This window comes from Podarcis vaucheri (assembly GCF_965113315.1).
Source record: "Podarcis vaucheri genome assembly, chromosome: 13".
In the NCBI taxonomy this organism is placed as follows: domain Eukaryota; kingdom Metazoa; phylum Chordata; class Lepidosauria; order Squamata; family Lacertidae; genus Podarcis; species Podarcis vaucheri.
This window is the reverse complement of record NC_138751.1, coordinates 25,279,169-25,291,831: the sequence shown is the minus strand read 5'-3', so window position 1 is coordinate 25,291,831 and position 12,663 is coordinate 25,279,169. Positions and strand designations below refer to the sequence as shown.

Below are 12,663 nucleotides of genomic sequence, written 5' to 3'. Positions count from 1 at the left end.
TCTATGCATTCAGTGAAGCATCAGAAAGGGAAGTTACAAGCATACATTTATATGTGCAAAGGAGCTCACCAATCAGTTGCTGGCTCCAATTATGCAGGGTGCCAGATAAGGTGGACAGACTAAAGACACACAATGTACACAATATATATTGACTGGGTGGAAGTCCTAGTCTAATCTGGATTTTTTAAAAAACACAACTGGTGCAAACATTTCTTCAGCCAGCTAATATCCACAAATAGTTCATCAGAAATCTGCCTATGCCCTGTGAGCAATATACTGTTGGGAGACTGATTTTAATCTGAGACCACTTCTTCCCTACTGGAGATGGGTGGGTATGTGGAATCACAATTTGCAGTATTCTTAGATTTGTTATGTTTCCAGCTTAAATGTACAAAGATACTTGAGTGTTACCACCTTATCTTCCAAGTCTGATTCTGATACATTCCACAGATAGAGGAATGCTAGTTAATGTAACATGCTTGTATTATTTTTCTTTCAATTCATCAACCTCAGTTCTGAGAAATTGTTTAGGTCAAAATGCAGTGTAAGCAGTGCTTTTTTTTCTTTAAAAAAATATATATGTTTGGGGTACTCTCATTTTCCTACTCATATTGAAATTCTGCCCCTGAATTAGCCAAACTTAGATTCACAAAATGTTTAGAGGTATGCGTACCCATGCATCTCCCCCCCCCCCCAAGAAAAGCACTGAGTGTAAGAGTAACATGTAGAAAGATGTAGGTGTGGTGATGAAGAATGATGCGAAGAAATAAGGAGTTACAGTTTTCTTGCCACAGGTATTGTTAAGTTCACAGCTAAAAACCACCCCAACCACTTACCTTTTCCTTTTAAAACAGCCTGGGTAAGTGAAGTTTTTCATTTCACTACTATAGGCCATGACTGGTCAGACATTCATTGAGACATCTGAGATGATTTCTTCTTCTTCTGGCACATGCCAGAATATTGTATAACAGATGTATTTATAAACCGGTTTTTAAAAGGTGTGTGTGTTAGAAGGAGCTTAATTGGATATGTGCTTTGGCATTGTGGCAAATTGCTCCCATGAGTCCAAAACAGTTGATCAGAACCAGAACTCCCCAATTATTGTTTCCTCTGTTTCTGTCACAAATGTAAGCAACTAATATATGCTCACTGTCTTATAGAGGATTCCAGATAGCACTGCGTATACAGAGAGGTTTTCCATCTTGGCCCTGGCAGACCTATGTGCGCATTGGAACATGAAAAGAGGATTTGTCTGCATATCTATGAATCAATCCATACATGGGTTTCACAATGGTACTTGGAAGATGTCTGAGGACTGCCTTCTTTCTTTCCATGTTTTTTAAAAAAAGTTTATTGGATTGCCTGGTAAATTGTCCACCATACAGATAAAACATACTGTTACAAAAGTTGGGTGCCTCCCTCTATCTTTGCTGAGCGGTGGCAGGAGCCCATGGGGTTCCAGGCATTCACTCACGATCTGTGACCACTTATCCCTTAAAGTGGGAATAAATTAAATTAGACATGTTTAAAACAAAACTGGTATTTTATTTATACACACCCAATGAGCGTTACAGCTTGATGGTTACTTTGGTAAAGTACAAGCTTGATTTTGGTCAAATTCTTTTTTTACAGAAGTGTTTAAGACTTTTACTTATGGCTTTTACAGTGTTCCTAAATCATCTGATTCATCCTAGAATGGCTCTTTGTCCCACCATGCTAGTAAAACACATCTAGCCCCCCTTTATGATATAATATGTTATAATTGTTTTATAAAATAATCTGGTTTGTCCTGCCTAGCAAACCTCTAGCTGCTCAGCTATTCTCCCATCCAAGCCCTATCTAACACTTTAACTGTCAGGTTTTACCTTTTACTTTTCCACTCCCTCCTGATTGGCTAGCACTGTTGGGCTACTGCCAGGGAGACAAAAACCATCATGGCCCCACGCTGTCTCTGGACGATCCATCGACCTCCCGTAGAAACGCAGTATCAATCAATTAGCGACAAAAGCCTTGGAAATAGCTTTCCACATTCCAAGGACTGATGCACGCTCTATCAGCAGAGTTCGTACAGTGAAAGATGCACTCAGGAGAACATTATTTACAACTTTATTCGCGTTGGTCAGAACAAAGAGAAAACATGACTGCCTGCTTCGATGTCCAGGCACAGAGAGAAAACGAAAGCATATACAAATACAAAACAGAAACATCCTGTGAACAGGAAATACGTAGGCTGTGACTCACAACAGCCTGTCCCCTTTTTAAGGTGGAACGGAAATATCCTAACAAGCACTTCACCTTGCTGTGATTGGCTACTGAGTCTTCAGGGGGCTGACCAAAGCTTTTCCTGACCTCACTGATAAAAGTACAGTAAAACCATCTTCATCATCATTATGAAGCTTCAAACCATGAGGTTCAACCATTTTTTTACAGTCCAATACCCCCCATCGAAAGGGCCAACTGCACGACTTTGAAGGAGATCTTTGATCCACCATTGTCACTTGGTGACATGGAATGTATTCTGCCAGCTTTGACTGATTACTCAGCTCTTGCCATTTATGTATAGAGATAGTCTTTCACAGCAATCCATGTTCTGGTTACCTCTTGCTTGAATTGTTGCATTGAATTATACCTAGAATTGAACAGTTGGAAGGGACCTCAATGGCCATATAGCCCAACTCGTTACAATGCAGGAATAACAAGTAAATAATCCCTGACAGGGAGCCATCCAACCTCTATTGAAAAGCCTCCAATGAATAATAGTCCACCACCTTCTGAGGTAGTCGGTTCCATTGTTCAACAGCTCTTACCATCAGAAAGTTCTTCCTAATGTTCAATCAGAATCTCCTTTCTTGTAATTTGAATCCATTGGTTCAGGTCCTACCCTTTGGAACAGTGAAAAACAAGCTTGTGCCATCTTCCATGTGACAGCTCTTTGGATATTTGAAGATGGCTATAACATTTCAGTCTTCTGCCCTTGAATATTCTAACTGGTTCAACCAGGTGGAGTAATGTTACTCCATTTAAAAGTGGCTGGCAGTGGAGTTTACCTTTAAAATGCTACCTTCCATAGCATCCTGCTTGTCCCTTAAGATTTTTGGTTAAGTCCTTTTGCCTAGTGTTTCCCTCAGCACAGCTGCATTCTGCATGCACTACACTACAAATATATAGATAGTTAGAGAGAGAGAGAGAGATGCCCCAGCTCTTCAAGATAACCCTCAAAGGTTGCACTACATTCTTTTGTTTGTTCTGGCATTTTAAAGGGTTAAAGTGCATCTGTCTGTTATCAGTATCAAAGATCATTTGTTGCCTCTCAGGATGTAAATTACATTTCAAAATGCCATTGTATTGTATTGTATTTGCCAACATACCAGGAAGAAGAATCAACACAACCAAATGTGAATAAATAGGTTGTACTTTGTACTTTGGTTGTCAAATGAAATCTATTCTGGAAGTCTTTTCAACTTCCAAAAAAGTTCGACAACCAAGGTGTGGCTTCCAGTTGGCTGCAGGAGCTTCCTGCACTCAATCGGAAGCCATGGAAGCCGTGCCGGACATCCAGCTTCCAAAGAACATTCACAAACTGGAACACTCACTTCTGGGTTTGCCGGGTTCAGGAGCCAAAATGTTCGAGTCACAAGGTGTACTTACTTTGGAGGAAATCTCATTGAGGTCAGTAGGGTTTGCTTCCAATAAGACATGCACAGGATTGGACTGTATTTGATTGAAAGGTCCCCTAGCTGACTCCAATGTTGGTTGTTTACTCCTTGCAAAATACGGTGTTAATAAAGAGAAGTTTCTAGACATAGATCATGCAGCACTTAAATTACAGGCTCCAACCACTTTAACTATCCAATTCTGAAAGTTGAGTTACTTAAAACAAAGAAAAATATCATTGTGTGGGTAGTGTCTCTGCCTGTAAAGACAAAGCTGAAGTCACCAGGCTGTTCTATACCTGTAGATGTTTCCAGGACATAAAAACAACAACAAGCAGATCAGAATGCAGTCAAGAGTTAAGCATGTGTATGCGCACGCACATACACATGAAAAGATTATACAGTGGACACTTGGGTTGCGAATGTGATCCATGTGGGATGCACGTTCACAACCCACAGTGTTCACAACCCATGTCTGTGCACACGCGGGTTGCGATTCGGCGCTTCTGCGCATGTGCAAAGCATAATTTAGTGCTTCTGCACATGCACGACTGCCGAAACCCGGAAGTAACCCGTTCTGGTACTTCCGGGTTTCGGCAGTCCGCAACCTGAAAAAACGCAACCTGAAGCGGACGCAACATGAGGTATGGCTGTATATGAAAAGCAGGAATACTCTGACCATGCCAACAAACACATGCACATACCTGAGGAATCTTGTTGTGACCAAAGGTGATGGAAGATTCAGTCTTCTGAAGTGAGCCCCCACTTACAATGATAGTACATATTTCCCCTTATGTGCCTGTAATTAAGTACATTCCTGCACAGTAGGTCCAGCAGGTTGTTCCGTGTGCCCCTTCAATCAAACAGATTGTCATAGATCTGGCACTTCAGAGGAATATTGGGAAAGATCTTGAGATTCTAAATGATCTCATTAATGCCAAAAATTCAACGGAGGATGTGCTGATATTTTTAAGCAATATGATGCTATTAAATTAAGATGAAAAACTTCTCTCAGAGATGATGTCATAAATTTGCCAGTTAGAGATGGGGTGGTTCTGGCTGGGATGGCTGGATCTGTCTCTCCCCACAACACCCCCAACCCCACATTGTACTATTATGATTGGAGGTGGGTTAAGGGAACTAAGGCTGCATTGATATAGGGGGTATTGAAGCAAAACAGGTATTGCCAGTTCCTGGCCCACCGTGAATAGTCCCCAGAGAATATGTAGTGATGACACACAACTCTCTCTCTCTCTCTTTTCCATTGGTACCAGGAGAGGCTTGTAAAGTACTTGACTGGTGTCCGGAGTCTTGATGTGGGCCCAGACAATGAAATGAAATCAAGGCAAGATGGAGTTGTTCTGGGTGTATGGTTCCTGAGTTTGGGAGATGGAAAAACAATCTGTCCTGTATAGTGTTCCACTCCCCTTAAAGGAGCAGGTTCGTAATCACTTGGGATCAGGAGTCAGTGGCTTGAAGTGCTTATGCCAAGCTTCAGCTGGTGCACAACTATTGTCTTTAATGGACAGGGATAGCTTGGCTACCGTCACACAGACTCTGGTAACCTCCAATTGTGCTATTGTCCAAGAAATAACAAAACCCCACTGTATTATGTAGAAGCACTCTGGGTCCTCCATCCTGCTGGAGACCTGCAATTTATGTGATATTTGTCTTGTAAAAGAGCATGGATTACTTAATATTAAGGATGTGTGCAGTGAATTCAGACAAATACCAAATTCATCCTGAGCCAAAGAAGGGTGCCTTGAGGGAGGCAGAAGGGTGGATTCTGGATTTCCCCAAGTTGACATGGGATCTGTGTGAGGCTTCCCAAGTCAAAGCAGTAACAGAAAGGAATGTGCCTTCCCGTTTCCTCAGCACCTCTTCTTAGAGATATTAGAGTGGAATTCCCTGCTCTGGATCTTGTGCACCATAGAAGTGAATAAGCTCCACCACAAGAATGAATTCCAAAAAGTTTTACTGCAAAAATGTTTTAAACTAGTTACAAAATAAAATGTTACAAAATGCAAAGTAACACATTTCTCTAAACAAACTAGCAATAAGTTCCAGTCTTTTTAAAGTCCTTGACATTGTCCAAAAACATTCTCTCTTTGGTCCCAGAGAAAGGTCCTATCTCAGTTGCACATTTTTCTAACCATAAATTCAATTCCCTGAATATATGGATTTTTCTAAAACATTGGCTTATGGGCAAACTTCATTGGAAAATTCAGAGAACTGAATTTGTGGTTAAGTTCATATACTGAAAGTGTGAATTTGATAGATTCAGTTTAAAATGAGAGCCGAGGTGAAATTCCCACCCATTGTTATTGGTAGTAGCAAGGGATGAGGCCTACACCAGTGTTTAGAAAAGGAACCTAGTCAATAAAGTCCACACAATATTAGAATGCCATGTTGATTTCTGTGTAGATTATAACTCAGCTGATATTAGGTTGACTGTAGCCAAACTATGAATATGAAAAATGATGGATGAAAGAAATTCAATGTAGGCTAGAGGAGGCAGAGGGTAATATTTGTGATAGAAGTAATGTTTGCTGGTTACTGAAATGTGTGTGGTGCTTTATTTAAAGGAAACCATTCTCATACCGAAGACCACAAAATCCCATTTTCACAGAACAACTCAGGAGAAAACTTTAGAAGATTTCCCAAAATTTAAGAGTTTCCACAAAGCAGTCTTGATTTCTTTGTTTCTCATGCTGTAAATGAATGGATTCAATGTGGGAGGAATTATGGTGTACATCACAGACACAACTATATCCAGATTGGAAGAAGAATCACTGGGAGGCCTTGCATAGGCAAACAACCCACTTAAAAGAAACACAGAGACAACAGTGAGGTGGGGAAGGCAAGTGGAGAGGGCTTTTTTCTTTCCATGAACAGAGGGGATTTTTAGCACTGTAGAAAAGATCTGCATATATGTTAAGATTATGAAAACAAAACAACCTAGTGCTATACCAAAGCTTAGCACAAGAAGCCCAACTTCAACCAGGTAGAAGTTAGAGCAGGAGAGCTTCAGTAGTGGTGGGATTTCACAGAAGAACTGATTAACAGCATTAGAACAGAAGGTATTTGCAAAGGTGCTCCCAGTATGTAACACAGCATATAAAACACAAATAGTCCACACAATCACTACCATACGAATACAGGCTGCTTTGTGCATTATTGACTCGTATTGTAATGGGTTGCAGATAGCAACATAGCGATCATGTGCCATTATAGTTAGGAGAGCAAAATCTGATGTTCCAAATAACATAAAAAAGAAAACTTGAGCAACACATCCAAAATAAGAAATAAACCTGCTGTTTAGGAGGGAAAGAACTATTGATTTTGGTACCATGACGGAAATTGTTCCGATGTCCAGCATAGCCAAATTCAGTAGAAAGAAGTACATGGGTGTGTGAAGGTGATGATCAAGGACAATTGCAACCACAACGAGGAGATTCCCTATGATTGCTATAATGTACAATGCTAGGAACACAAAGAAGTGCAAGATCTGCAGTTCTCGAATGTCTGAGAATCCCAGCAGCAGAAATGTAGACATGGAGGTAAGATTGTGCATTTTTTTCACTGGCCATATTCACATATTACCTGTACCAGAATAAGATAGAAATAAATATTGAGTAAACACTTTAATTTAAGCTGGACTCCTTCTGTGTAATAATCAAATGAAGCTGATATTTCTTTGCTGAAATATGTAATGAAAACATGATGACAGGCTTTCTGACCCCTCTGTATTGTCGTGAGAGAATCCCTGTCCACTCATTGAGCCTCTATATCTGTTGCAAATGTGTTCAGGGCAAGGTCTGACTATATCCATAATCTCTTCTCCTGACATCTATGCATTCACAGGGACATCAGAAAGAGAAGTCAACATGCAGGCAGTTCACCACCAAGTTATAGGTCCCAATGATTCAGGGTTCTCAATTAAACTACCAGATTATTTGCACACAATATAAACATATAGCCTTCCTTTTGGGTGTTTGGATGGGCGTGAAAGGAAATATGAAAAAATGCAGCCTGATAAGGCAGGATGGGTCAACTATTTTCATTGGTGATGCAGATACAGGTGCCTTTCCTCTCATCCTTCCCACAAACTCTGTTGACACATTTGCCCCAGTTCCTCTGCCTGCCCCAGAAAGGTCACCAAACAGCAGGCCCTTTTAAAGTTAGCAGGTCCCACCCCCCATAAACAAAGAACTGCTACTCAATATTCTGTCAGGTCCCATTAGAAGATGGAGGACTCTCAGATGAATGCAGCACCATTGTATCATAGCCCCACATATACATATCTGAAGACTAGTACAGGGGCTCACTATATCACTGTACACACAATTACTAATAGCGTACAAGCCACCATCCAATTGTTGGAGGGACTGCTCTCCAGATTTGGGTAGTGTTTACTTCTTAGCTTTTCATCTCCTTCCTGAAGAAATCCTGCAAGGCAGCAGAGGTTTAGGATCGGAGTTTTCCTTCTCCTAAATGGGCTACCTTCCCAGTTTGACAAGCCCCATCTGCCTCACTTCCCTCTACAGCACCTGCAGAAACCACCTTCTCTACCACTGGACCCACCATTGGTCTTGTTTGCTCAATCCGCCAGATTAAGATCCACTAAATCTTTGCATGCAGGATAAGTCCTTAATTCACCAAGAGTTTGAGACCCATTGGCTACCCACAGCTGGTTTAGCTGGCCAGGCAAAGCTGTTCCATGTTTGTGGCCACTGTCGCATGCTGGCAGCTCCTAGGAGCCACAGGTGAGAGCTGAGTGCAAGTTGGGGACCAAAGGTCAACAAGCTACCCCAGAAGGAGCATGACATATCCCCCACCAGAGGTACTGCCCCTCCCCTAACACCTCATGCATCCCATTAGTATTTAGCTGCCTTAATATTTACGAAATAATTATGGAACTGTCTTATCCAATGTTAGCCCCATGGTGAGGAGGTGACTTGCTTGAAAATAAGAAAAATAGCTGCTAATTGGGAGAGTGAGCAAACACTATTGGAGGATAAACCAAGTGTGTGTCATGTGACCTGCTTTCTGGTGCCTAAACTAGCCTTTGGTGTGGCGTAAGATGCTGATGAGTGTGGCAGGGAGTGCCGACTTATATGTTGCCCCAGCCAGAAGAATGCCTTGGATCAGCCCCAACTGATCTGCTGGTCCTTCTGCTAGCCTACTCTGGATTTGTATTCTGGTGCAGTCAGCTTATGCAAACAAATAATTTATCACATCAGTGTCTACTCATGGGAGAAGTATAATGGTGGGAGGCTGAATTGGTTGCAAGACCACTTTTTCCCTAATTGCTTGCAATTTCATTATTTTTCTTTTGGTCAGATTTCTCAGTTATGTGTACAAAAGATGCTTACATGTTACTTTCACATCTTAGAAGTCTTGCCTTGATGTTTCCCACAGACATACTGCTGCTCCCGCTCCCCAGTTAATGCATACTGCTTGTATTATTACACTTTAATGACATTGACTCCAGTGAATGGGAAATTTCAAAGGGAATGTTGTTGTGTAAGAGAAATGTAGGTGGTGTGCCAATGAATAAAGAGGGGGGAAATGTCAGACTGTTATCACTGTAGATAGTATTAAATTTACATTTTTTAAAATTAAAATAAAACTTACCTATCCCCTTTAAGAGCAGTTGGCTCTCAATGTGGGTAAATGACATTTTTGGGGGGTAGCTGCTTTAGGTTATGACTGGTCATGCATCCCTTGGGTCATCTGAGAGTCTTTCATCTGCTTTTCAGATTTGACTGAATATTGTGTAGCAGCTCCTTTGTAAACTGACTTTTTAAAGATGCTCATGTAGAAAGGAGGTTAATTGGATGTGCACTTTGGTACTTTGACAAATTGCTCCCAAGTGTCCAAACAATAACTTTCATAACAATAATTTTCACCCTCATTATTGCTTCTTCTGATTTTGTCAGAAATTTAATCAAATAAATATTACATGCACATTTTGCCTGAATTGGCAATGGCAGAGAATTTTGGTTCACTCTACATTTTGGAGTGAGCTTAAACATTTTGTCCCTCTGGGTCCCATGTGCGGATTGCAACAGAGATTTGGTGATGAATCTGTTTTGCATATTTATGTATTTAAAAGCTGATGCAGAGTCTGCCTTATTTCTTTTTAAATTGTCAAAGCAGCTAGTAATGTGACTGTCATGTGGGTAAAAAAGTCATATAAAGTGCTTCCAAGGACCACATGTCATAACAAAGAGTTATAGACACAGATATCAATGTAGGCAGCCATCTTGCTTCCTGGGAACATTTTAAAAACTATGCAGTTGTGAACTTCCCATAGTGATGTGTCACAAGTCCGCTCACCTTTCACAGTGGGCAGCATTGCAGCTGGGCAGCTGGGTCACAACAATATGCCAGCTTAGGGGGCAGAGAGTTGCTGCCTTCACCCTGCGTCATGGCAGCTGTGTTGTTGTTGCTGGGGTTCTGCCCTTGTTGGACAGCCCCAGCCATTCAGAACTCTGTGTGAGTGTGGCCACGGGCACATTTCACCGTGGCACAGCCGGCTGGCATCCCTCTGCCATTGCTGGCAGGTTAGAAAGCTCCATAAATAGAAAGGAATGTGCCTTTCCTCAGCACCTCTTGTAAGAGATATTAGAATGGATCCCTGCTCTGGATCTTGTGCACCATAGAAGAGAATAAGCTCCACCACAAGAATGAATTCCAAAAAGTTTTACTGCAAAAATGTTTTAAACTAGTTACAAAATAAAATGTTACAAAATGCAAAGTAACAAATTTCTCTAAGCAAAGTAGCAATAATTTCCGGTCTTTTTAAACTCCTTGACATTGTCCAAAAACATTTTCTCTTTGGTCCCAGAGAAAGGTCCTATCTCAGTTGAACATTTTTCTAACCATAAATTCAATTTTCAATTTTTGGAGCAATTCGCTGTTAAAAAAATATTCTCATGACATTTCCTCAACATTTTAGTGTGCATATCTTCTAATAAATATATTTATGTGCAGTTTTTACTAATGCACACATTTTTTAAGCATTTTTTGTGTTAGGTTCACTAATATATCCATTTATTTACATAAATTCCCTGAAAATATGGATTTTTCTAAAACATTGGCTTATGGGCAAACTTCATTGGAAAATTCAGAGAACTGAATTTGTGGTCAAGTTCGTATATTGAAAGTGTGAATTTGATAGATTCAGTTTAGAATGAGAGCTGAGGTGAAATTCTCACCCATTGTTATTGGTAGTAGCAAGGGATGAGGCCTACACCAGTGTTTAGAAAAGGAACCTAATCAATAAAGTTCAGACAGTATTAGAATGCCATGTTGATTTCTGCGTAGATTATAACTCAGCTGATATTAGGTTGACTGTAGCCAAACTATGCATATGAAAAATGATGGATGAAAGAAATTCAATGTAGGCCAGAGGAGGCAGAGGGTAATATTTGTGATAGAAGTAATGTTTGCTGGTTACTGAAATGTGTGTGGTGCTTTATTTAAAGGAAACCATTCTCATACCGAAGACCACAAAATCCCATTTTCACAGAACAACTCAGGAGAAAACTTTAGAAGATTTCCCAAAATTTAAGAGTTTCCACAAAGCAGTCTTGATTTCTTTGTTTCTCATGCTGTAGATAAATGGATTCAATGTGGGAGGAATTATGGTGTACATCACAGACACAACTATATCCAGATCGGAAGAAGAATCACTGGGAGGCCTTGCATAGGCAAACACCCCACTTATAAGAAACACAGAGACAACAGTGAGGTGGGGAAGGCAAGTGGAGAGGGCTTTTTTCTTTCCATGAACGGAGGGGATTTTTAACACTGTAGAAAAGATCTGCATATATGTTAAGATTATGAAAACAAAACAACCTAGTGCTATACCAGAGCTTAGCACAAGAAGCCCAACTTCAACCAGGTAGAAGTTAGAGCAGGAGAGCTTCAGTAGTGGTGGGATTTCACAGAAGAACTGATTAACAGCATTAGAACAGAAGGTATTTGCAAAGGTGCTCCCAGTATGTAACGCAGCATATAAAACACAAATAGTCCACACAATCACTACCATACGAATACAGGCTGCTTTGTGCATTATTGACTCATATTGTAATGGGTTGCAGATAGCAACATAGCGATCATGTGCCATTATAGTTAGGAGAGCAACATCTGATGTTCCAAATAACATAAAAAAGAAAACTTGTGCAACACATCCAAAATAAGAAATAAACCTGCTGTTTAGAAGGGAAAGAACTATTGATTTGGGTACCATGACGGAAATTGTTCCGATGTCCAGCATAGCCAAATTCAGTAGAAAGAAGTACATGGGTGTGTGAAGCTGGTGATCAAGGACAATTGCAGCAACAATCAGGAGATTCCCTATGATTGCTATAATGTACAATGCTAGGAACACAAAGAAGTGCAAGATCTGCAGTTCTCGAATATCTGAGAATCCCAGCAGCAGAAATGTTGACATGGAGGTAAGATTGTGCATTTTTTTCACTGGGCATATTCACATATTACCTGTACCAGAATAAAATAGGAAGAAATATTGAGTAAGCAGTTTAATTTAAGGTGGACTCCTTCTGTGTCATAATCAAATGAAGCTGATATTTCTTTGCTGAAATATGAAATGAAGACATATGATGACAGGCTGTCTGACCCCTCTGTATTGTCATGAGAGAATCCCTGTCCACTCATTGAGCCTCTATATCTGTTGCAAATGTGTTCAGGGCAAGGTCTGACTATATCCATGATCTCTTCTCCTGACACCTATGCATTCAGAGGGACCTCAGAAAAGAGAAGCCAACATGCAGGCACATCTATGTCCTAGGAGTTCACCACCAAGCTATAGGTCTCAATGATTCAGGGTTCTCAATTAAACTACCAGATTATTTGCACACAATATAAACATATAGCCTTCCTTTTGGGTATTTGGCTGGACGTGGAAGGAAATATGAAACTTAATGCATCCTGAGAAGGCAGGGTGGATCAACTATTTTCATTGGTGATGCAGATACTT

The 12,663-nt window shown here is 40.5% G+C and overlaps 2 protein-coding genes across 2 annotated transcripts; both read right to left on the bottom strand.

Annotated features, from left to right (window-relative positions):
- Positions 1-6,288: 6,288 nt before the first annotated feature.
- LOC309517267 (olfactory receptor 14I1-like) lies at positions 6,289-7,227 on the bottom strand (the record flags this gene model as incomplete). The annotated part of the gene is made up of 1 exon (XM_082196410.1): positions 6,289-7,227. One exon carries the CDS (start codon positions 7,225-7,227, stop codon positions 6,289-6,291), a length of 939 nt encoding a protein of 312 aa, XP_082052536.1.
- Positions 7,228-11,196: 3,969 nt separating this feature from the next.
- On the bottom strand, positions 11,197-12,135 carry LOC309517271 (olfactory receptor 14I1-like; the record flags this gene model as incomplete). Its single annotated transcript, XM_082196414.1, has 1 exon — positions 11,197-12,135. One exon carries the CDS (start codon positions 12,133-12,135, stop codon positions 11,197-11,199), a length of 939 nt encoding a protein of 312 aa, XP_082052540.1.
- Between the last annotated feature and the right edge of the window lie 528 nt (positions 12,136-12,663).